The sequence below is a fragment of the Opisthocomus hoazin genome, chromosome 1 (assembly GCF_030867145.1).
Source record: "Opisthocomus hoazin isolate bOpiHoa1 chromosome 1, bOpiHoa1.hap1, whole genome shotgun sequence".
NCBI lineage: Eukaryota > Metazoa > Chordata > Aves > Opisthocomiformes > Opisthocomidae > Opisthocomus > Opisthocomus hoazin.
In genome coordinates, this window is record NC_134414.1 from 104,999,631 (window position 1) to 105,022,512 (window position 22,882).

General features: G+C 42.1%; 1 protein-coding gene across 5 annotated transcripts in view; it reads left to right on the forward strand.

The window, feature by feature from the left end:
- DSCAM (DS cell adhesion molecule) overlaps positions 1–22,882 on the forward strand; it is a 509,926-nt gene that overhangs the window by 415,512 nt on the left and 71,532 nt on the right. For all 5 annotated transcript variants that reach the window (XM_075431726.1, XM_075431754.1, XM_075431749.1 and 2 more), the window contains exon 20: positions 7,422–7,555. In XM_075431726.1, coding sequence (XP_075287841.1) covers positions 7,422–7,555 — 134 coding nt within the window. The remainder of the gene's footprint in view (positions 1–7,421; positions 7,556–22,882) is intronic.

Consider the following 22,882-nt stretch of genomic DNA (forward strand, 5'->3'; position numbering starts at 1 on the left):
AGTAGTAAAATATTTTCCATTCCCACTTCCACAAAATGTTTGTAAGTGTCAGGCTTTCAAAATAGTGCAAACATTGCACACATATGCAGAATGAGATTTCTATCTGGAGGTCTTGAGTTAGGAGCACATGGAGAGGAGTATGCTCCTGCAGCTTTGAAAACAATCTGACTATTTCCATGACTCCAGGCGAGCCAGAAGTTTATAGATAACACTAATGATCTGAGCAAGTTAGTCTTTTTTTTTTTCGCTCAAATACTTCAGGATCCTATTTCAGAATTTTGGGAGAGTTTGCTTTAATTCTTTCAAAGTGATTGAAAATGAGGAAAGGAGGAGAGGCTTGGACCATCTCATATAACTTTCATGCTTCTAAGAAGATATTTCTCAGCATATAAAAAAAAAATATTCCTCAAAACACTTCTTCCCTCAAAATAAAAATGAAGAACAAAGATCTCTTGCCTTTGTTTATAGACCAAAGGACAGAAAATTTAAGTCTTAATGCTGAAAGCTTAATAAACCTAATCACACACACACACACACAGACACACACACACAAGATTTTGTAATCACTTTCTTGTAACTTTAACTATGGAAATCACTTCAGGTTGCCTCAGTAGGATGCCACATACTGATCTATTTTGCAAGGACTAGAATTTCAAATTCAGGATGAGTTTTGTCCCTAACCTGCTTAAAGTCTTGAAAACCCCATGAGATGTACAAATACATTTTTAGATTCCTAAACACATTCAAAAATCTGGATCAAGGATTAAAAATACACACAGTCCTAGCAATGAAATTACTTGAATAACATTTGATAGGTAAATTCTCCTGTGAGTTATGCAATGTTTTTTCAAGGAAATTAGTCAATGGATTTTTCTTTATTACTTATCCAGTTTACTGGTCATTCATGAATATATGAATATATTTGTCAATCTTTTTATTTGCAATGAGATTTTAAAAAGCGCCAAGAGAGTATGTTCAGTACATTCACTGACTTAAGGAGTTAGGCGTTTTTTTGCCAATAAAAAAAATTACTTGATAAACGTTATTAATATTTTCTGAAAAAATATTAAGGGACTCATTCTAAAATTTACATAACTTGTAAGGTCACCGGGGCCCAGCTGTAGTTGTATCCAGGGGATGCAGTATAAATAAAAAATGGACTTAAAATTTTCTCTTACATTATCAAATGACTTATTTTTAACTTGTTCTATTTTAATCTGCTTAATACTATCCACTACTTTGATCAAAGTGGAATTCACAGCAAAAAAGTAATATTTACTAACCTTTTCTCCAAAATTTGCAGTGATCCTGTAGCCTTCTTAAGTATCCTGTAGCAGTTAAGGATCCACCATAATGCAATCTCTTTTGCTGCAAAATGGGTTGAGTACTTACCTCTGCTCTGCTTGCCAGGGAGAGAGATGGATAACTTGCACCTTTATAACAGGATTTCCTATCTGAAGGGTTACTGTGCCCGTTGCTCCCTCCCCTGACGCATACATGTGCCCATCTTCTCTGACCTGTCTCTAGTCTGCAATAGTTCTGAAATATTGGAAGCTGCCAGTTTGGGGTTTTTTTCTAATTAACCCACCTCTTCCTAGCTTCTCCCTAATTGTCAGTGGTTCTTTTGCTCTCTCCCCTTCCGAGATCAGACAGGCCCTGAGATATGGGAAGCACATAGACTCTGAGCATGTCTGGCTGCTGTGCAAAGGCTCATCTTTAACCCTCCTGACAGTTTCAGCAATATTCACCCCAAGGCAGAGTGACCAGCCTTTTCAGACGTTTTCTGATGCCTCACAGTGGTTCCATTCATTAAGTCTTTTGTCCAGAAAAGTAAACTGAACGGTGTTTCCAGAAAACACGACTTCATGTTTTACTTCAGCTTCACAACTTTTTATTAAAGGCAGTAAAGGCTTAGTGTGGAATGCATGAAGGCTGCGGTTAAACAGAAGCCATAACCAAAATTCTGATCTAAACATCCTTAGGGCTGTGGAAGTTAAATGGGAAAAGAGCATTCACATTGCCAAACTATATGTATCTAACAGGTGCCTCATTCCTCAGAAAGAACAGACATTTCTGCTGTTTTTCTAAGGAGAAGAGGCTTCTGTAGAAGATCATTCAGTAGGACTAATTTCAGTGCACCTAGAAGATCCTACCCTACAGTTAGTTTGAACACACTCTCAGCTTGTGAAATAAAAACAATTGCAATCTTAACAGAGCTTAGATCTGGAAGCCTTATATCTCTGCTCCCAGAACTTCTCTGGGTAAAATTATGACATAATATTCCACCGTCCTCTAATAAAATCCATATGTCTGAGATATTTTTAAGTGACTGCTGAGACCTCCACTTCATTATTATGATGAGGCCAAATCAAGCCATTAATTTACTTTTCTTCTTTAATTTGTTTTAAGTTAGGAGAAGCTTCTCTTTGTAAAATCAATGGTGCACTCTGTTCCACTGCTGCTGTTCAGAGACAGATCACAGCCTCCTGTGACTTCTCTGTTGGTGTTCAGTTAGAGATATCACCCCAAAATTTCTCTAGCAGGTTTGAAATCTCCAGTGTAGCAAAATAAGCATAACCCAGGGATTGAAACAGTCAGCCTGGATTAAATGAATTGATGCTTCAATTTATTTTAAGGTTTTATACTGATTTTAGACACCAGAGGTCAGACACTACTGCTGATCAGCTTAGGAAATGGGAACAGCTATTGCAAATAATAGGAAATGAGCTTTCCTTTCAATGTTATCACATTTACAGGGTTTGTCTAGCTCCCCCCCCCCCCCCCCCTCTTCCCCCCCAGCCTTCAGAAAAAGAAACTGCTCTTCTGGAAGCTACTCCTGGCAGAAAAATAAGCCAAGCAGAAATGCCTCATTTGTAAGAATCCATTGTGGTTTTGTCCCCCACTCTGCTTTTTATAGAGTGTCTGGCAAAGGTTGCTTCTGGGGTTTCTGTTGTGCAGGAGGATGCATGTTTCTCTCTTGGATCAGTTTCTTTTGAGAAAATGCATTCTTATGCACAGAAAGCTGTTTGTGTATCACAGAGGACTGCTCAGTGCAGCAGTGCTGTCTTTCCAGCTCTCCTCTGCCACTGAAATTGGCATTCAGAGCAAGGGGAAAGCTGCAGCAAGGGAGCAGCAGGGACCAGCTGCAGGGAGGAAGGAGGAATAACACTAAAACCTCTTGCCAGCCTCATTCTAAGGCTGCTTGAATCCAGAGAGATTTTCCTCCTCTCCTTTCTCTCTCTGGACATCAAGCTTCCTTGTGAGTGGCATGAGAGAGATGGATGTACAGATACCATCTGACGAAGCTTTATATTTATTTTAAAATGAAAAAGGACAAATCAAATCAAGTGGACATTCAGTACTCTTGGCAACTGAGCCCAGCTGGTGAGGGTGACTGTGCAGCTCATCACCTGGGCACCATGATGGAAAATTGCCTTTAATGACCCTTTAGTGCATTTTTTTCTAATGCCAGAGATCTCCAAATTTATCTTTTTGACTAACAAAAAAAGGTACAGAATAATGCACATTCCCCTTGTGAAACTGACAGGCTTTGATAGAAATGGTGTGATTAATACGGGGCCAGTTCAGAGTGAATGAGGCGTGGACAGCACATGCAAATACATTTTGGCTAACATAGGTCTAAATCGTAGGTGGGATATCTACATGAACAAAGGCACTATCAGCAGAAGTCAGTTCACTTGCTTTGTTTTTCATAAATGTAACAGTCGATAAGCTAGTCCTGTGTGGTGCAGAATTAAAAATCTGCTATGGAGCAGGGTTCAGTTTTCTGATGTATTTGTGATATTGCTCTTAAACGCACTGCACTCTCTGTGTTTGCCTCCCTGCTGTTCAGTACTGTGAAGAAAAATGGTGATAATCTCTCTGCTTATGAAAAGGGGAATGAGAAAGTTCCTGGAGCTCCTCCCCATTATCCAGCACATCTAAATGCTCTTTCCCAGACTAGCCATATCAGTATAATTGCCTTCTCCGTGTTAGCATTTCACTTGCACTGTCAAGAATACAAAGTGTTCTCCTCCACATGAAAGCAGCATGCTTTTTCCTTGTCTTTCAAAGCCTTGCTAGCTGGAGAATGAGGCCATCTTTGATCTTAAATTTGCCGAATCTGCTCCCTGGAAGGTTGCAAAGTTGGCTAGAAGCAATTCTCAGCTTCTCTGTGCTCAGCCCTGGTTGTTCTCCAACTCCTCACGATTATTTTACCCTGGTGACCATGGGAAAAAGAAACTATGGTATTGTGCACATTTAGCTTGTCTTTGCTGTGATCTGTGGGAATCAGTGTGCTAGATAATGATCCATGGAGAATACAGTAAGACAGCCCAGGTCTCCTGATACTGCTGTCTCATAATGACTAAAGCTACTAAAGGCTACGGGATGGAATGGCAATGAGAGAAAATACTTCAAGTTAGCATAGCAAGACTGCAGTCTTTCCTCTCTTGCAGGCACCACATTCCCCCACCATAACTTCTTCAGATACTCAAGGAACCCATGTTTACTCCCAAATGTTTCAGTTAATGCTGAGCTAACTCATAATAATCTTGTTTAGGTCCAGGGGATGAGTCTGAGCAATGACTTTATCCTCTGGACAGAGGACAGTGGTGATCTGTAAGGCATCAGAGGACAGTCTGCAGAATTCTTGCTAAGGAAATGTAAGCACATCCCCACACACAGTCATTTCCACGTGCACAACACAGTAAAAAAAGACAAAAAGAGGAGTAATAAATGAACATTCAGAATAATTTTGGCACCACTGCAAAAACTGTTCCCTGATTCCAACCGCTCCACAATGAGATGGAGGTGTCTTTGGGTTAGAAAATCTACAGAAACTTGACTATATGAACTCCTGACTTTCTTTCTAGCCCCCTTTTCTGCTGGTCTGTGTATTAGACAGAAATACAGCAGTCCAATGACAAGTAATATTTTCCACATATGTCCATTGACTGGAAAATGCTAGACAAATTTTGAGTTAATCCCTCAGCAGCTGACAGCCATGACCAATTACCATCAGAACCTGTCCCTGTAGATCACACCCTAATTTAACAATAAATTACTTTAACCTCATACATCTATTTGCAGTGATTTCCAGAAAACATTACTAACTGTAAAGGAATCCTCCCGTGGGTTAAGTAATTACCCCGGGGAGCTAGCTTTCACTCTCCAGCAGCGGGAGCAAATAGCATTTCTAATGAGTCGGGTATAAATAACAAGATGAATGCTGTCAAGCATCAATATTTACTCTGCATTGGATAGAAATGCTAACTGAATTAGCCCCTTTGCAGCGAGAGGCTGGGTTGCATGCAATTATAATCATGACATTCTCACTTGATGCCTTATTAGCTTTCTCAACACACTATAAATAGAAAATGCATATTCAGAAATGTTGCACTGAGTGGTGCCTGTCTGTCAGTTTTCTTACATCTCCCAGTAGTACCTGTACAGATATAAAACTGAAGTTCTTTTTACATGCTTTTTACAACCTGAAGTAACTAGCTGCAGAGCTAAGCAAATTTAGACGCCAGGCTGTCTGGCTTCTCTTTACGGGCAAATGTTTTTACCACCATAGTATCTACTTATTTAAATGAGATAAAACCAAGATTAAGGATTCATCTACAAAGACCAGCTTGCAGGACAAGGTTTTTTCCATCTGTATTTCAGGAAAAGTGTTTTCTGTTGAAGTAAAGAAAGCTAAGCAAGCATTGGAGTGATAATTTTACTGAAAATGATATAATTTTTGTTGTTTTGCTTGAAGGGTAGGAAGGCCCTGCAGAGGGATCTGGACAGATTGGATCAATGGGCCGAGGCCAACTGTATGAGGTTCAACAAGGCCAAATGCCAGGTCCTCCACTTGGTCACAACAACCCCATGCAACGCTACAGGCTTGGGGCAGAGTGGTTGGAAAGAAGGATTAGAGGCAATGGCCTCAAGTTGTGTCAGGGGAAGTTTAGATTAGATATTAGGAAAAATTTCTTTACTGCAAGAGTGGTCAGGCATTGGAATGGGCTGCCCAGGGAGGTGGTGGAGTCACCATCCCTGGAGTTGTTTAAAAAATGTGTGGGTGTGGCACTTCGGGATATGGTTTAGTAGGCATGGTGGTGTTGGGTACATGGTTGGACTTGATGATCTTAGAGGTCTTTTCCAACCTATGATTCTATGATTCTACGATCCTATGAAATTAGACAAAAATATTAGATTCTTCATGAACAAGAAGTTCTGCAGAGGACAGAGTCCATCAAAATGTTTCATTTTGCCTTTAATATCATATGTAGTAATTTCCAACACAACGTATCTGTTTTAATAATTTAACATGAATATTCACCCCAAGAGGTATTAAAATATATTTCAAATTTTTTATTTTGATTGCTTTAAAACTATTTTCAAATATTTTCCTGTTGGAAAAAGGTGATTTTTTCAGGAAACTTTAAAACAATTTATTCTAATGTTAAATGTAGCCCTTGCTATTTCCTTTAAGTACAGTCTTAAGTGTAATGTCATATTCTAGAATGCAGGAATTTTTTTACATTAGTAGAAGAGTGTTTCCAAAGTTGGAGAAGATTGTACACTGTAACGTGTGTTTGAGAAATAACTTGTGCTTATGAAATTAAAGCCTTTCTCAAAATGCAAACGTGTGAAGAGATACAGTTAAGACTGCGGACAAAGATTTTAATATTTCCTGGCTGAAGTTTTTTCCATGTGGTTTTAGAGAGGAGTTTTGGTTTCTTCTCTTTCTTTGTGACAGTTTTTAATGGCTTATACAGACAGCTGCTGTAATTAGAGAAATAGATACATGTTCACATACCTCAGTGCCAGATCGAGGTCTGAGCTGCTGAGGACAAGGTTGGGGGAAAGGAGGCCGTCTGTGTGGCCGTTATGTCTGCTCACAAGTCACGCCACTAGCTACACCTGGGTCGTGCCAGCCAGCGCAAACCGCGTGGGACTAGAGCTCATTTGCTCTCTGCTTCATTAAATTCACAGCTCTGCTGTGTATGTCCATTAAACTGTTCACATGTGTGTTATTTATGCAGTGAATAACAATTTGGCATGAATTATTGCTTCAAAATTGTCAATTTATAATAATATGGATTTTGGCAATTTGCACTGGCCACTGCCAACATATCTTTGTGCATGCAGGCTGGGGGTGACACTTCACAAAGTGCAACCATCAGAGGCAGCTTCTGCCTCAAGGCCCTCTGAAGCAGAGCCTCTCCCCTCCTAGGGATGGGCATAGACCCCTCCAAACCCTCTCCCCTGGTGTGGACAGCGTGGAGGCTGCTTCCTAACACAGGATGTCTGATTCAGTCCATGTGGTTACCAAAGGGGCAAGCTCCCCTTTTCCTTTTTACCCCTCCATTACACAAGGATGACTGAGTGCCTGCCTTGGACCAGTGTAACACATCTTGGTTTTCCAGTTCCAGGTCCTCCTGCTGGTGTCAAAGCAGCTGCAGCTTCGGCCTCCACCGTCTTTGTTTCCTGGCTCCCTCCCCTCAAGCTGAACGGCATCATTCGAAAATACACTGTCTTCTGCTCACACCCCTACCCCACAGTAAGTCCCACAGCGCAACCACAGATGGGCAGCACTGACTTGTGAGGCTGAAACAGTGTGTTTGCAGATACTCTGTGCTTGGTGTTCTCCTTGCCACTTCCTTTCCTGCCATTTGTTCACCCTAAGCAAGGGTGAAGGGGAATCCTGGAGCTACAGAGGTGACTGAGTGTTGGTTTTGGTTTTTCCCAAACTTCTGCACTGTTTAAAACCTGTTGCAGAGCACTAACTTGCAATTAATTTCAAAACTCACAATTGAAGTTGAGTGTTTTTTGAGGTGGTTTTTTTTAGAATGTGCTCACTTACCTTTTGCCGAACCAGCTGCAAGAGCCCTGTTGTAGCTGGAGGCATGTATTTATACACCCATGTTCAGATGTGTTTTCATCTAAGTTCCTGCCTTTTTGGGTTGAGTATTCATGTGTGAAGGAACATAAAGACTTACGAACAAACGTATTTGCTTGTGAATAAGCTTATTTATGCCCAGAGTATTTGCCCACTCTGGATCTACATGCTATTACTTGCTGAGAAAGTGACAAGAGAAAAATTGAACTGAATATCAAGTATCTTTCTCCCTCTCTGAGTTACAAAGGAATCCAGCTATCTTTAAACAGAAGGACCAATTGCTCTATGCAAATATCCATCCATATTTATTTTAAAGTACATTGAAAAAAGTACTTCTTTGGTTTTTATCCAAGGTTTTGGTTTAGTTTTTAAACTACGGGACTTCCCATCAAAGGTAGTATTGCAAGTCGCAAATGCAATCTTAGTTTAATAGGCAAGGAAAATACTGTTCCAGAAGTAGGAGGAGGTTTATGGAGAAATTTTCAAAAGTGCTTCTGTCTTGTTTTCAAAGCTGACTGGGAGAGAGGAAGGCCTGAGGGTGTGTCTGAATGGGACCCTGTGGGCAGACACAGCCTCACCCAACCCACTCTTCCGGCAAGTGAAACAATCCTGCAGGTACTCAAGAGGAGACGAGGCAAAACACACATGTTTGTTGATGGCTATCCTTAAACCGATACATCCCATTATAAGCAGGATTTGTTAGCCACGTCCAGAGCTAAGGGCTGGAGATCTTTTCTTCACCTGTGTTTCGGGACTACTGACTCCTAACTCCATTAATTTAATAATTGTAGCCGTGCAAACCAAACTGTCTTGAGCATACCTTTTAAATGTAAACTAGCGAGAGATTTTTCCGTCATGGTTCGTACATTGCTATGGCACACAGCGGGTTAAAGAGGTCGGAGTTTACAGACCTGGACCTTGCTGCTGGGGCTCTGGTCCGAGTGGGGATCAAGCGCTTGTCTGGGGGGTTGGAGAGAACACCAGGTGGTGCTGCTGGCTTTTGCTGCTTACTTGCCATGCACAGAGCTGCAGTGTTGCTTCCTGAGGCTTTGGTAGCGACAGTTCTCTGTATGTTTATATCACCAGGAAAATAAACTTCCCTGGCTAAAAATTGTTTTCTCTAATAGGCAGTTCTCTTATTTACAATATTATTTTCTAAAGACTGCTTATCATAAGGTTACCTTTCGGAATACCTCAATGATGGACAATGACAAGGATTGTTACTCTTTTTGCTGGTCTTGGCCTGTACTGATTTTTGCTGCTGTTTTTCTGTGGCGTTCACTATGGCGTGATGTGAGGGTATCACTGTATACTTTAGCCCAAGGTAGAGGCACTTGGAGGTGTTTGTGTTTTCTGTTCATTGTTCATGTGTACATGCATAGTTATCCTGCTGTTACTTATATGCCTGAAGGGGTGGGTGTGTGTGTGTATACACATAAATCTGTATATGTACATGCACATATGTGGGTATGTGTATGTACAATGTGTATCCATGAGGACAGTCTCTGTACCACTTCTCACTAGGGTTTTGCAGATCGGCATGAGCTGTGGCTTACAGACAGCTTGGCACCAGCCCTGTGCGGTGAGTGAGGCAGGGATCACACTCAAGGGTCCATTTCCAGAAGCCAGGTTGGGCAGCTTCAAATAAGTGCAAGACCATAGGACACATTTAATACAGGACACACTCCCTCAACTTTATTTCTAACAAAATGCCTTGTTATCTTTTATCCTTAAAAGGACTGTGAAATAAAAAGTCATTTTATTAAGAGCCAGCTTTGCAGTGACATAAGTCTACTGCAGAGGTGCTTGAATGCTAACACTCCTGTGCAGATACGGTCTATATATCCCAAGGCAGTTCTTGTATGATTCACTGCTGGCAGAGACAAGTACTTGACAGAGAAAGAGATCTTAAATTAGGGTGAGGAGGGGAATAAGTAGAAGACCTGTGTCTTTATCATCTCTTCTGCCAACATATGTAGCAAGTAATGTAGTTTGAGGTATAGAGCCACAAAAACTTCCTGAACAGACTTTTTCCTTCAGTCAAAGCCCTGGTTGCAAAATAACTTTGCTAAAAGTCTGCCATTTAAGCAGAAAGGCAAACTCAGTTTTTAAGCATCAGTGAGAAGAAAGAGAAAAGGACGGTGGTAAAGGTAAGTTTATGGGAAGGCTATATTCTTTGCAGACTGCATTTTACAGGCTGTATGCGTATGCTTGGAACAAGTCAATACAGTACACTTTAGATGCATAGGCTAACAAGACGGTCCTTTACATAACAACACTGCTTTGGTGTTTAAGCCACCAACAGGGAAACAAATAAATCCTATCGGTTAATGACCCTGAGATGTTATAAGAAAAAGATTTGATGCCTCTTGCACAGTTCGATTTGCTTTGCAAGGGCACAAACTGTTAAAACTTCTGCTGTCTGTACAGAAAGATGCAGATATTTCCTTTTTAAATATTTTGAGTCTTAGGATAGTATTTGCCTGGGAAGTTTCAAGCCACAAATATAATTAATGTGTGAAAAATAAAAATTATTGTCCAACCTGTTCTCTAGCCAAGATAAAGGGCAATCAAGGATCCAATGTCATACTGTTTAATTGCTGTGCCTATATTATTGTATAGGCATTGTTAGGCAGAACTTTTTCTTATTTATTCTGAAAATATAGACAGAAATACAGAAATAGGACTTAATGGCTCCTTCATTCTTCAAATAAAAGAAACAATACATAACAGAATTTGAGTTAAAATAATTATCCTCTGTGCTATCTCACAGCCCACATTCCCACAGTTCTTGACACCATTTGACTCCTTATAGGAGCTGGCTTCTGAAGACCGCCTGCAATGGTCCCATGTTGGGCAGCTGTCATCTAAGTGTGCTTATCCCCAGTATACTGGCAGATTGCTCATCGCACCCATTTTGCCCAGGCCTCAGGGAAGAAACAGGCAGGTGCTGTCAGCTGCAGCACAGGCTGCCATCCTATCCTGTCAGTGCAGGCTTTCCCAGTGGTTTTAGGGACACTGCATGTGGCTCCTACCTGGCGGTGGGGGGAGATGCTTTAGGTGGCTGCTCCAGCACCTGCTGCCTTGGGTTGTAGATGTGTATTGCCAGGGCTTTTAAAAGGGCAAGAGAAAATGAGATTTAAGTGATTTCTGAAAAAAGCTCCATCAACCTCTTGTTGCATTCAGGTCAGCACACCATATAAGGAGGAATCAATGAGATTAGATTAAATAAAATTTAGATGGCAGAAAGTGCCCAGAAAAGGTAATTGTGACACAAAGCATACAATGGCTAGCCAGCCTGGGAAACTGTAATCTCAGAACAGGTGAAAAGTAACACAGAAGGAAGGCAGGAGAACAAAGGTGATTTCCTGGCACTGGAAGGGCTGAGAAAGCATTAGAACTGACAGGGAAAGCAGAGAGAAGTCAAGAGCTGAAGACATGTAGACCAACTGTATCATTTGCATGTCAACAAACAGTATGGCATCACTCAGTCAGAAATACACATATTAAAATCTATTTTGCTTTGTTGATTAGTAAAGTGCAGTTGTTGTTGCTCTTGGGGTTTTGTTGGGGGTGATCTGTTGGTCAGTCATTCACTAATAGGAGTAAACCTATTAAACAGGGTTATACTGCTGTTTCCTACAAAGCAGGTCATTAAATTGTGCATCAGTCTTCTGCTTTTTCCGTGGGATGCCTGGAGATTAGTGGCAAGGAGTCACGTAAGTAAAACTGCACTATAAAAGGATAATAAATGGAGACTGCTCTCCTTCTCGGTGATTTTCCTTTTCAGGACATTGTCAATTTGTTCTTGCCTTCGTTCCACTCATATTAGCCTGTGGAATAAGATGACCTCACTGTCACTCTCTGATTTACTGATAGTGGAAGCTAAAAGGAGAACTTGTTTGGGCAACTGTGCATAGAAAGTGTTCAGTCATGAAAGCCACTCAATACTACCAATGGTCTAAAATATCACAGAAGTTTTATTGGAGCCTTTGCCCCATCTAACTTAGGAAACATCCTGGTGGCAATCTAACGTGGGTTTTGTTCTCAGAGTTGCACATTAGCCTTTCCAGTGTTTGGTTTCAGTTGTTGTATGCATATTTTGGCCAGCTGGATTTCAGTTTTTAAACTTTCACAGAATAATAGAATTTAGGTTGGAAGGTTCCTCTGGAAGTCACCTAGTCCAGCTTCCTTCTCAAAACAAGTTTAGTTACATCAAATTGCTCAGGGACATGTCTAATGAAGTCTTGAATGCTTCCATGTATTGAGATCTCACAGCCCCTTTGGGCCCCAGTTCCAATGTTTGACCACGGTAATTTTTTTTCTCCCCCAGCTGATCAGAATGTCCCATGTCAAAACTTTTCCCACCCTGCAGCTTCAAAAAGAGCATGGCTCCTTCTTCTCTGTGTCATCTGATGAAGTATATGTAGATGGCAATAAAGTTTCTCCTGAGCCTTCTCTTCTTCAGGCTGACAGAAATAGCTGGCTCAGCCTGTCCTTTTATGCATGCGCTATGCTCCAGCCTCCTGACCATCCCTTGACAACCCTGTTCTGCACTTGCTCTAGCAGGTCCATGGGGTTTTTTTGTACTGGAGCGACCAAGACTGGACAGAGTATTTAGATGCAGTCTCACAAGTGCAGAGTAGAGGTGAAGGATCACCTCCCTGGACCTGCTGGCTACACTTTTGTGAAAGTAGTGGTGTTAATACCAGATTTGGTTTTCTGCGGAGCTACCTCTTGGACAGTAGGCCTTCAGGCTGTACTAGTGCATGGGGTTGTTCTATCCCAGATGCAGGACTTTGTATTTGCTCTTTTTGAACTTCATGAGACTCTGGTCACCCCATTTCTCCAAACTGTTTGTGTCCCCCTGAACAACAGCCCTGGCCTCCAGCATATAAACTCTCAGTTTCAGGCCACTCACAAACTTGCTGACAGTGCACTCTTGTTCTATCTCTCAGGTCATTAATGAAGCCATTAAATGGTATTGGTTCCAGAAAATGATCCCTGAGGGGTACTACTAATTATTGGCTTGCAGATGAACTTTGCACCACCAATCACTAGTCTGAGTCCAGCAGTGCAGACTTATTCAGCCCATATTTCACCAATCTGGTGATAACGAGACTGTGGAAGACTGGGTTAAAGGCTTTGATAGAGCCAAGGTAAACTACATCCACTGCCCTCCCTTGTCCACAGTGCCAGTTGCCTTGTCATAGAAAGCATCAGGTTAGTCAAGCACGATTTACCTTTGGTAAATCCATGTCAACTGTTCCTTCCTCTCCTTCATGTGTTTAAAAATAGCATCTAGTAGGATTTGCTCAATAAACATCTCATATACTGAGATTAAGTTGACCAGACTGTAGTTACCTAGATCTTCCTTCTTGTCATTCTTGAAGAAGAATGTGTCATTTGCCTTTTTCCAGTGAACAGAAGCCTCCCCTGACTTCCATTGCCTTTCAAATACAATGAATAGTAGCCACACAATGACATCAGCACTTTTCATCCTATCTGGTACCATGGGTTTCTGTATGGCTAATTAAGTTATTATCTGGTGCTCCCTAATTCAGTCTCTCTCTATTGTGAGTACAGCATCACTCACAAATACTCTTCAAGAATGTTTAGCGACCTGGAGGCCTGAGGATAAACCTCACCAGGGAAAATGGAGGCAAAAAAGGCATTGAGCAGCTTAGCTCTTTCCAAATTCCTTTTCACTAAGTACCCTGCCTCACTGAGCTATGGGCCCAAACCCCCTTTAGCTTTCCTTTTGCTACTGAGGTACTTAAAGAAACCCTTTTTACTTTTGTCCTCCAGAAAAAAATTGTGTGTGAATTCAGTCAGGATCTACAGTTCATCTATGCTGACCTTCTGTCATGCTTGCTCAACTTTCCATTCATTGCAAAAGACCATTCTTGTGCTCTAAGGAGGTTATCCTTGAAGATTAGCCAGCTGTCCTGATCCTCTTTGCACTTCAAGACAGTTTCCCATGGGATCACTCCTCTCAGGATCTTAAACTCTGCTTTTATGGTCACAACAGCTGAAGTTGTCATAGACCTTGACATCTTCAATGATTTTTAACTTGTTTGTGGGCAACAGGTTCAACAGAGCATTTCCACTAGTCAGTTCATTGATCACCTCCATCAAGAAATGGTCTTCAGTGCTCTCCAGAAATCTCCTTGCTTCCAGTCTTATTGCCCTTCCAGCAGTTGTCAAGGTGGCAGAAGTCACCTATGAGTACCAAGGGGTGTCCTTGTGATGCTTTCGTGAGCTGCTTTAAGATGGCTTTATCTGCTCCTCCTCTTGATCAGAAGGTCTATAACAGACACCTACTACAATACTATGAGTACTGGTCTGTCCGCTGATCCTTACCCATAAGCTCTCTACTGGTTTGTCATCTGCCCTGGGACAGCACGCCATACATTCATGAAACTCCTTTACACAAAGTCCAAGCCCTTGTTCATACCTTCCTACACGTCTTTCTTGAGGAGATGGCATCCCTCCATTGCAAAATACCAGTCATGAGTGCTGTCCTATCATGTCACCACAAACCCAATGAGGTTGCAGCACAGCAACTGCACGCAGACTTCCAAATACTGTTCTTTAAGCTACATGCATTGGCGTACAGGGATTTGAGATGGTTCCTAAATTGTGCTGCTCTGACAGGGGGAAAGTGCCATCCTCTACTCGAATGTTGCCTCCTAAACACATCTGTTTTGCCCCTTTGTGCCCTTGCTTTTTTGTCATGGTAGGTCTCCCCAGCCACACCTAGTTTAAAGCCCTCATCACTAGATTAGCAAGCCTTTTTGCAAAGACACACTTGCTGCACTTTGCCAGGTATATCACAGCCCTGCTCAGTAGCTTTCATTCCTTGAGGTCCTGCAGTCATAGAAGACAAAGCTCTTCTACGCCAACCCTGCAACTTCAATTGACTCACGTCTGCTTGAGCCTTCTCCCTCATCAGAAGGTTTAAGCAGACACCACCTGGGTCCCCCTGCTCTTCATTCTTGTCTCCCAAACTCTGTTGTGACTCTTGATATGGTTCACATTGGCCCTGCCAGTGTTGGAGCCCACATGGAAAAGCAATAAGGGAAAACAGTCCAAGAGCTGGATGACCCTTGACAATATCTCCACACATCACAGATCTTAGAGCCTGCCAAGCAAAAAATTCCCAGGATATTAGGTCAGGTTGGCAGATCAGTGCCTCCATCCCCTGCAGGAGGGAGTCTCCAATATCTTCACTTGCCTTTTTCCTTTTGTGCAGACACTAGATTAAGGTGCGGAAGGCTCAGATGAACCCTCTAATGGGTCTTGTTCATCCTCACCAGTGCCCAGGGCATTATACATATTCCGAATTTGCAGACCTGCAAGTGGAGCAGGACTCTCTTTCCTGTTGTCAAAAGTCACAACTTCCAGCCTTCTAATATCCTGACCACCACCTTCCACTACCTGCATGAGCATGTTCTCCTGCTGTCGTTGCTTCTTTGTGTTGTGTGATTCAGGTTCTCATCACTACATGCGGTCTTGAGCAGAGTTGCTGGGCCCCTCTGTGTACCTGCTGTGATAACTGATGTGGCAATGGCTGATTAGCTCCACAGTAAAACTCTATTTGAGGAAGGCTTCAGATTGCATTTCACTTTACAGCACAAATAACCAAGGACTGGAAAATATGGCAAGAAGCTTGCAAAGCATCCAGGTACAAATGTAAAACCCTACTTTTCTGATAAGAAGAAACAGTTTATTCACTGGTCTTGAATTCTGGTAATAGTTTTGAAATGTTAGTTGATAAAACTGTTGCTAGTTGTGGGATTCTGCTCAGAGATATGATTCCTCCCTTAAACCCACCTTGACTGAGGTCCCAAATGACCAGAAGCCTGAAGACTGGAAGGAGAAGAAATTCCAGAACAAGATGTTGTTGAACCAGATGAATGGAGTGAGAATGTTCCTGCAAAGATCCTAGATGCTGCTGTCATGATAAGACTATTAGCTGGATTAGCTGCTTGATGAACCAGAACACATAGCAGACCCCAATGCTGAAATAGGGGTAATGAATAGGAGTTATTTCACAGAGCAAACCGTACAGTCAGCCTCAGCTACCTGACAATCACCTGTGTCTGAAAAAATCTTTGGAAACTGTAATCTACAATGCTGGACTTCTCTGAAGGATTTAGGAAGATACAAGAGCTGAAAGCCCAGCAATGATTCATCTTGGCCTGGAAACGTTTCTGTGAAACACTTGGGTTTGGAAGATGGGGGAGATGAACAGCTGTGAAGTAATGATGGAGAGAGAAGACGAAACGATCTTATAGTTGACCAAAATCCAAGTCAATTTACTTGGAAATGTAATTAATATTGGAAACTGACCAACATCTGGGACTGTTTGGGGCAGATGGTTACTGATCTTTTTGGTGTACTTATTTTTCTGTGAGAAACATACTCTTAAGCCTATAAGACTTCTATATTTGTTTATTTTTTTACTCTTGGTTTAAACCAAATAAGAAGAAAAAAAAATTACGTGATTCAACCTGCTGCCAAATTAAACAACAGGCATATGATATCTGCATAAGACACTGTTCCCATGTACATTCTGTCTGCTCAGACTTGTGATAGGATAACCAGCAGCAGCAGCCATAACAGCAGTAGCAACTAGACTGTTCATCTGTTTTTCACATCTCTATGCATCTTTTTCTGTCAATCTGTAGAGCACCATATTAAGAGAAAAACTATAGTCAGATTCCCCATTGAGGGTATATTACAGCGCCTTTTTTGTATTCAGTAGAAAGAGTGACAGGAATCAGACTGTTTCTTCAGGTTTCCTTCCCCTCGTCCACAAATGCATAGACTGCAACCTCCCAACTCTGGCCACATAGTTTTCAAAAGGTCCCAGTGGAAAATATTTAGGCCAAATATCTTGGTTTCTTATGAAGTGTTTGAAACACATTCCCTAGTACAAAATCTTCCAGAAAACACCTGGAGGATATTCTTTGCAATGTATTACTGATATCGTATCAAAAGCATACACAGGAGACTCTGGGGGTTGCCCTGTGAAAGAAAAGAGTAATCTCTGCTCTGTCTCTGTAACTTGTAGACTCAAAGTGGGACTCAGTTCTCCTGACTTCAGTCATCTCTAGAAGAGAGATCTATGCTGATTCTGGGGTCATCAAGGCTTTCCTTTCACTAAAGGAAAGAAGCTAGATGTCTAGGAGAAGCTGGATGAATCTTCTTCCAAAAGTTTCCCTTCTCTTTGTTTACTCTAGAGAAATTATACGTGGTTATCTTAAACCAGATGATCAGCATCTTAAACTAGGTGATATGAAAGTATATACAATTATTTTAAACTAGATCTTTAAAGAATCAGAATTAGCTGTCACAAATTCCCAACATCCAAGTATTTTCCACACAATTCTTTCAGGCAGACACAAGTCTTGTCTTGATTTTTCATAGGATCTGTCCAAATCCTAACTGAATGTGAGGTGGCTTTGCATCATACTTTCTGACTTGTGGTTCCTCTCTAGTTTAAAGACTTGAATAAAAGGCATGGAACATAGATTTATAAAAGCAGTTATAAACCAGAAGTGACTTATTGTTACACACCGTAGAGGCTTCAGTGATTAAAGAGATGCAGAAAGTCTCTTTGAAAGAGGGGAGAAGTAGATAGCAGAAGTTGACTGAGTAGATAAGGTTGCTGTTGAATGGAAGCTTAATTAGAGTCAGCAGAATGTGTAAGGTTGAATTTAAAATGTATGTTCATTGATTTGCGTACCACAAGCAGTATTTATTACTGTGTCTATACAGTGCTTTTTACAGCATGGAAATATTTGTGTTTATTAATTATTGTTCTTTGTACATCATAGAACTAGTGTATAATTTTGGGGTCATTTTAAAAACTTATTTCGAATGGTATTTAAAACATACCTTTTTAATAGACCACATGTGCTGTTTACAGCTTTTGCATAGTTATTTCACAGCTTGTTACCACTCCCAAACATAGAGCTTTCATTCTTTTAATTGCTTTGTCAACTTTATTTTTTTTGCCTATCTTATTTTTGTCATAGAGAAGATCTCAGGAGAGATGTGACAGAGTATAAATTAATTCTGATGATATGCTGTTTTATACAATTTTTAAAAGGTCTCCTTGCAAAGACCTACTAAAACAAATTTGATATTGATTTTTTCATAAAACCCTGGTCTTCTCTCACTACCTAGTCTCACATATAGGTATATCAATATAGTCTAACAAGAAGTCCTTGGTGTCAGTTGCAATGTATTATTTCAGCAGGTTTGAATTCATCCCATTCCCTTCTATATCATATACGGGACAGAGCATTTGGGACCAGATGGTGTCATGCAATTTGTGAGTTGACTGAAATACTGTGAACAAACCTGGTGATTTCTTGGGGCCACCAAAGGAGACAACAGAACTCCTGGCAGTGCAGAAGATGATCCCCTGACTTTCCCATGGTCACCAGCCCGTGACACCACATGCTCATTCCCTGATCATGAGCCCTGGAGGCTGATGGACTCTCTGTGCATTGCTGCAAAGGGGCAAGCAGGTGGTGCACCTCAGTGGCTCCCAAGCGATAGACACCTTGGCTTCACAGGCTACCTGTAAGTCCAGGTACCAGGCTGTCTTACAGGTGTAATTCCTGGAAATGGGTTTGCAACTTTTCCCTGCAGGTAGGAAGGCAGGGAGCGGCCTCTGATGTTTCTGAAATTTCCGTCTTGCACTTTCTAACATTTCAGTTCCTCATTTAAGAAAAAACTAAAAAGGAAGGTAATATTTTATATGGAAGCTGCATTCTGTTACATGCATAGCTTCTGTTTACAACAGTTATCTTCCATAATGCTGAGTGAAAAAACAGATGCCATGTTTCAAAACATGAGCCAAAATAGCAAGAACTGAATGGAAGCCATTACATGACCAAAGTAGTATCCAGAGTCTTACTGAAAACTGTGGTCCAGGATTGGAGGTTTTTTGCAGCTCTGATGATCGATCTGTCTGTGAAAGTAAGCAAGGCAAAAAACAGCTGTCCTGGAGAAAAGTACTAGTCCATGACCTCAGGCAGAGTTTCACATCTTTAGGGAGTTCACTGAGAGGACACATCAGTGGTCTGTCTATTCTGTTCAGCGATGCACAATTTCAAGTTCATGCTCTATAAATACAGTAATATATTGATATCGTATTAACTCAATTTGCTTTCAGGTAGAAACAACTTGCTGTAGTCCTCATTACTGGATAACTTGTCAGTCCAAGAGAGTCTGAAATGTCATTTCCAAGAGTAATGAAGGGCTGAGGTAGAGCGGAGTAGACAATTCTGTGATGGTGTTGGGCAAAAACATCAACGTCTTTGTGTTTTGACTTTGTAGAACTAAAAACTTACTTTAATCACTGATGAGACTCAGTGCTTGTTGTAGGCCTCATCTGTACTGCTAAATAAACAAGAGCCAAGGAGCAGCAGCTGGTCCCATGTTGACTGATGTCTGTCTACACTGCTTAGCACTATGCCCTCTAAATCAGATTTGTTTTGAAGGGAGCTACTTGCAGTAGTACAAAACTGAGCTAGAGACCAAGTTAAAAAGCAGTGTGGATCATCAAGGTGGAGTGCTCAACACAGTCTCTGGCTCTCTACCATTTAGCAGTGGAGATAAGCCCAGAGGATGCATGTTTATTGAGAGAAACATACCTAGGCAAACATAGTTTCACTGAGACAGCTCAGGCTGGATATAAAACTGATTGCTGTTCTGTGGGAGCCTATGAAACCAGTGGTGCACTGTTGTGGGCAGGAGGGAGCAGCATAGGTATCTCTCCTGAGTCCACTTTTGTTCAGTGGTTCCATTAGTGACCTGGATAATGAAATAGCAAGAGTGCCTATTAAATTTGCAGGAGATATAAGGCAGGGAGGGACTGCAAGTACACTGGAGACAGAACTAGCATTCAGACAGATCCTTATGAACTCAGAAATTGGTCTGGAAAAAGTTAGATAAAATTTAGTATGGGCAAGTGCAAGGAAATGGGTACTATGAATAAACAACTACAGAAGTACTGGGTAGACAGCAATTGGCTAGATTCTTCAGAAGAGGATTTTGAGGTTATTGCGCATCCCAAGATGAACATTAGATACCTTTATAATCTTGTTGGGAAAAGCCAAATGCCAGATCCTGGGATTGTTGAACACAGGTTTGGAAACTGTATTCAAGAAGGCTATGGACCAATGTTAGAGAATCTGAAAGGTAACAGCAGATATTATTGGAGAAACTGTTAGAGAAAAGGTGATTTCTGGGCAATGTTGAAAGCACTGGGGTTATTAAGTTGTAGAAAGATAAGGGTACTGGTTGGGAAAGGAATTATAAAACTTTGTGTATATCAAAGACTGGTGCAAAGCTGAAGGTATTCTCCATCTTCCTAAAGCAGCTTGGAAAAGAAGCTATGGTGCAGCAGTAAACTCCACAGAATCACAGAATCACAGAATAGTAGGGGTTGGAAGGGACCTCTGTGGGTCATCTAGTCCAACCCCCCTGCCAAAGCAGGGTCACCTACAGCAGGCTGCACAGGACCTTGTCCAGGTGGGTCTTGAATATCTCCAGAGAAGGAGACTCCACAAGTTCCCTGGGCAGCCTGTTCCAGTGCTCTGTCACCCTCAGAGGGAAGAAGTTCTTCCTCATGTTCAGACGGAACTTCCTGTGCCTCAGTTTGTGCCCATTGCCCTTTGTCCTGTCGCTGAGCACTACTGAAAAGAGTTTGGCCCCATCCGCCTGACACCTACCCTTAAGATATTTGTAAGCATTTGTAAGGTCCCCTCGCAGCCTTCTCTTCTTCAGGCTGAACAAGCCCAGCTCCCTCAGCTTCTCCTCGTAAGAGAGATGCTCCAGTCCCCTCATCATCCTCGTAGCCCTCCGCTGGACTCTCTCCAGTAGTTCTTCATCTTTCTTGAACTGGGGAGCCCAGAACTGGACAGAGTACTCCAGATGAGGCCTCACTACAGCAGTGTAGAGGGGAAGGAGAACCTCCCTCGTCCTGCTGGCCACACTCTTCTTGATGCACGCCAGGATACCGTTAGCTTTCTTGGCAGCCAGGGCACACTGCTGGCTCATGGTCAACCTGTCGTCCACCAGGACACCCAGGTCCCTCTCCGCAGAGCTGCTCTCCAGAAGGTCCACCCCAAATCTGTACTGATGCATGGGGTTGTTCCTCGCCAGGTGCAGGACCCTGCACTTGCCTTTGTTAACCCTCATCAGGTTCCTCTCTGCCCAACTTTACAGCCTGTCCAGGTCACGCTGAATGGCAGCACAGCCTTCTGGTGTATCTACCACACCTCCCAGCTTGGTGTCATCAGCAAACTTGCTGAGGGTACATTCTAACTCTTCATCCAGGTCGTTGATGAAGAAGTTAAACAAGACTGGGCCCAGTACTGACCCCTGAGGGACACCACTAGTTATTGGCCTCCAACTAGACTCAGGGCCACTGATGACAACTCTCTGAATTCTGCCATTCAGCCAGTTCTCAATCCACCTCACTGACCACTCATCCAGCCCACACTTCCTGAGCTTCCCTAGGAGGATATCATGGGAGACTGTGTTGTAAGCCTTGCTGAAGTCAAGGTAGACAACATCCACGGCTCTCCCTTCGTCTACCCAGCCAGTCATGTCATCGTAGAAAGCTATCAGATTGGTCAGGCATGATTTTCCCTTGGTGAATCCATGCTGACTACTCCTGATAACCTTCTTTTCTTCCACTTGCTTCATGATGGCCTCCAGGATAAGCTGCTCCATCACCTTTCCCGGGATGGAGGTGAGGCTGACCGGCCGGTAGTTCCCTGGGTCCTCCTTCTTGCCCTTTTGGAATATTGGAATGACATTGGCCTTTCTCCAGTCCTCGGGCACCTCTCCTGTCCTCCAGGACCTCTCAAAGATGATGGAGAGTGGCTCAGCAATGACATCCGCCAGCTCCCTCATCACTCATGGGTGCATTCCATCGGGGCCCATGGATTTGTGGACGTCCAGATTGCTTAAACGATCCCTCACACAGTCTTCCTCGACCAAGGGAAAGTCATCCTCTTTGTAGGCTTCTTCTCTTATCTCCGAAGCCTGGGATTCCTGAGGGCCAGTCTTAGCACTGAAGACTGAAGCAAAGAAGGCATTCAGTAGCTCTGCCTTCTCTGCATCCTCCGTCACCTGGACAACCGCCTCATTCAGAAGCAGCCCCACATTGTCTCTAGCCTTCCTTTTGCTCCAGCTAGATTTCAAGAAAGCTTTCTAAGAGTAAGATTAGTTAAGAAATGGAATAGGTCTTATAATAGCCTAGGGAATTGCAACATCTGCATTTATTGTAAGTCTTCAAAATCAGATTGGACAAACATCTGCCTAAAATTGTGCAGAGATAGTTGAACCTTGTTTAAAGCAGAAGGATAGACTTGGTTGAACTCTCAAGGTCCCTCCAGCCCTGTTTTCATATGATGCTATGGCCACATTTTATACCTAAATTCATAGTGACCACACACATGTCACTTTCCGTGGTATATATATGTATTTTTAATTTTCAAGATGAGGCAGACAATATACAAGTAGCCAACTTGTGTACACTCTTACTTCACAACACACACCACAAACCTGGGATGTTTCTTTTTTTGCACTCTTGTCTTTAAAGTTTCCATATGGCTTTCTCAGTTCACCTCCAAGTTTCTTCACAACTTGCAGAGAATGAGGAGACAGAGATCTTCAGTGCAGCTATCTTACATCAAACGATGTGTAGATGCAGTTGTAGGCAAAATGCAGGCTTGCTTTGACTGAATAATCTTCCAGTCCATGGTAAATGCCACCTGTTATCTTATCTCCTTGATTGGGAATCTCCCCGATTGCTTGGAAAACTGTTACAAACATTTTATAATTCTGAAGTGCTCTTTTGAAGTTTTCTCAGGCTAGGCTAAAAAACACAACAAATAAACAAACCAACCAAAAAAACAACTACAGCGTTTAGAGTTTATGCACATTACCTATGTA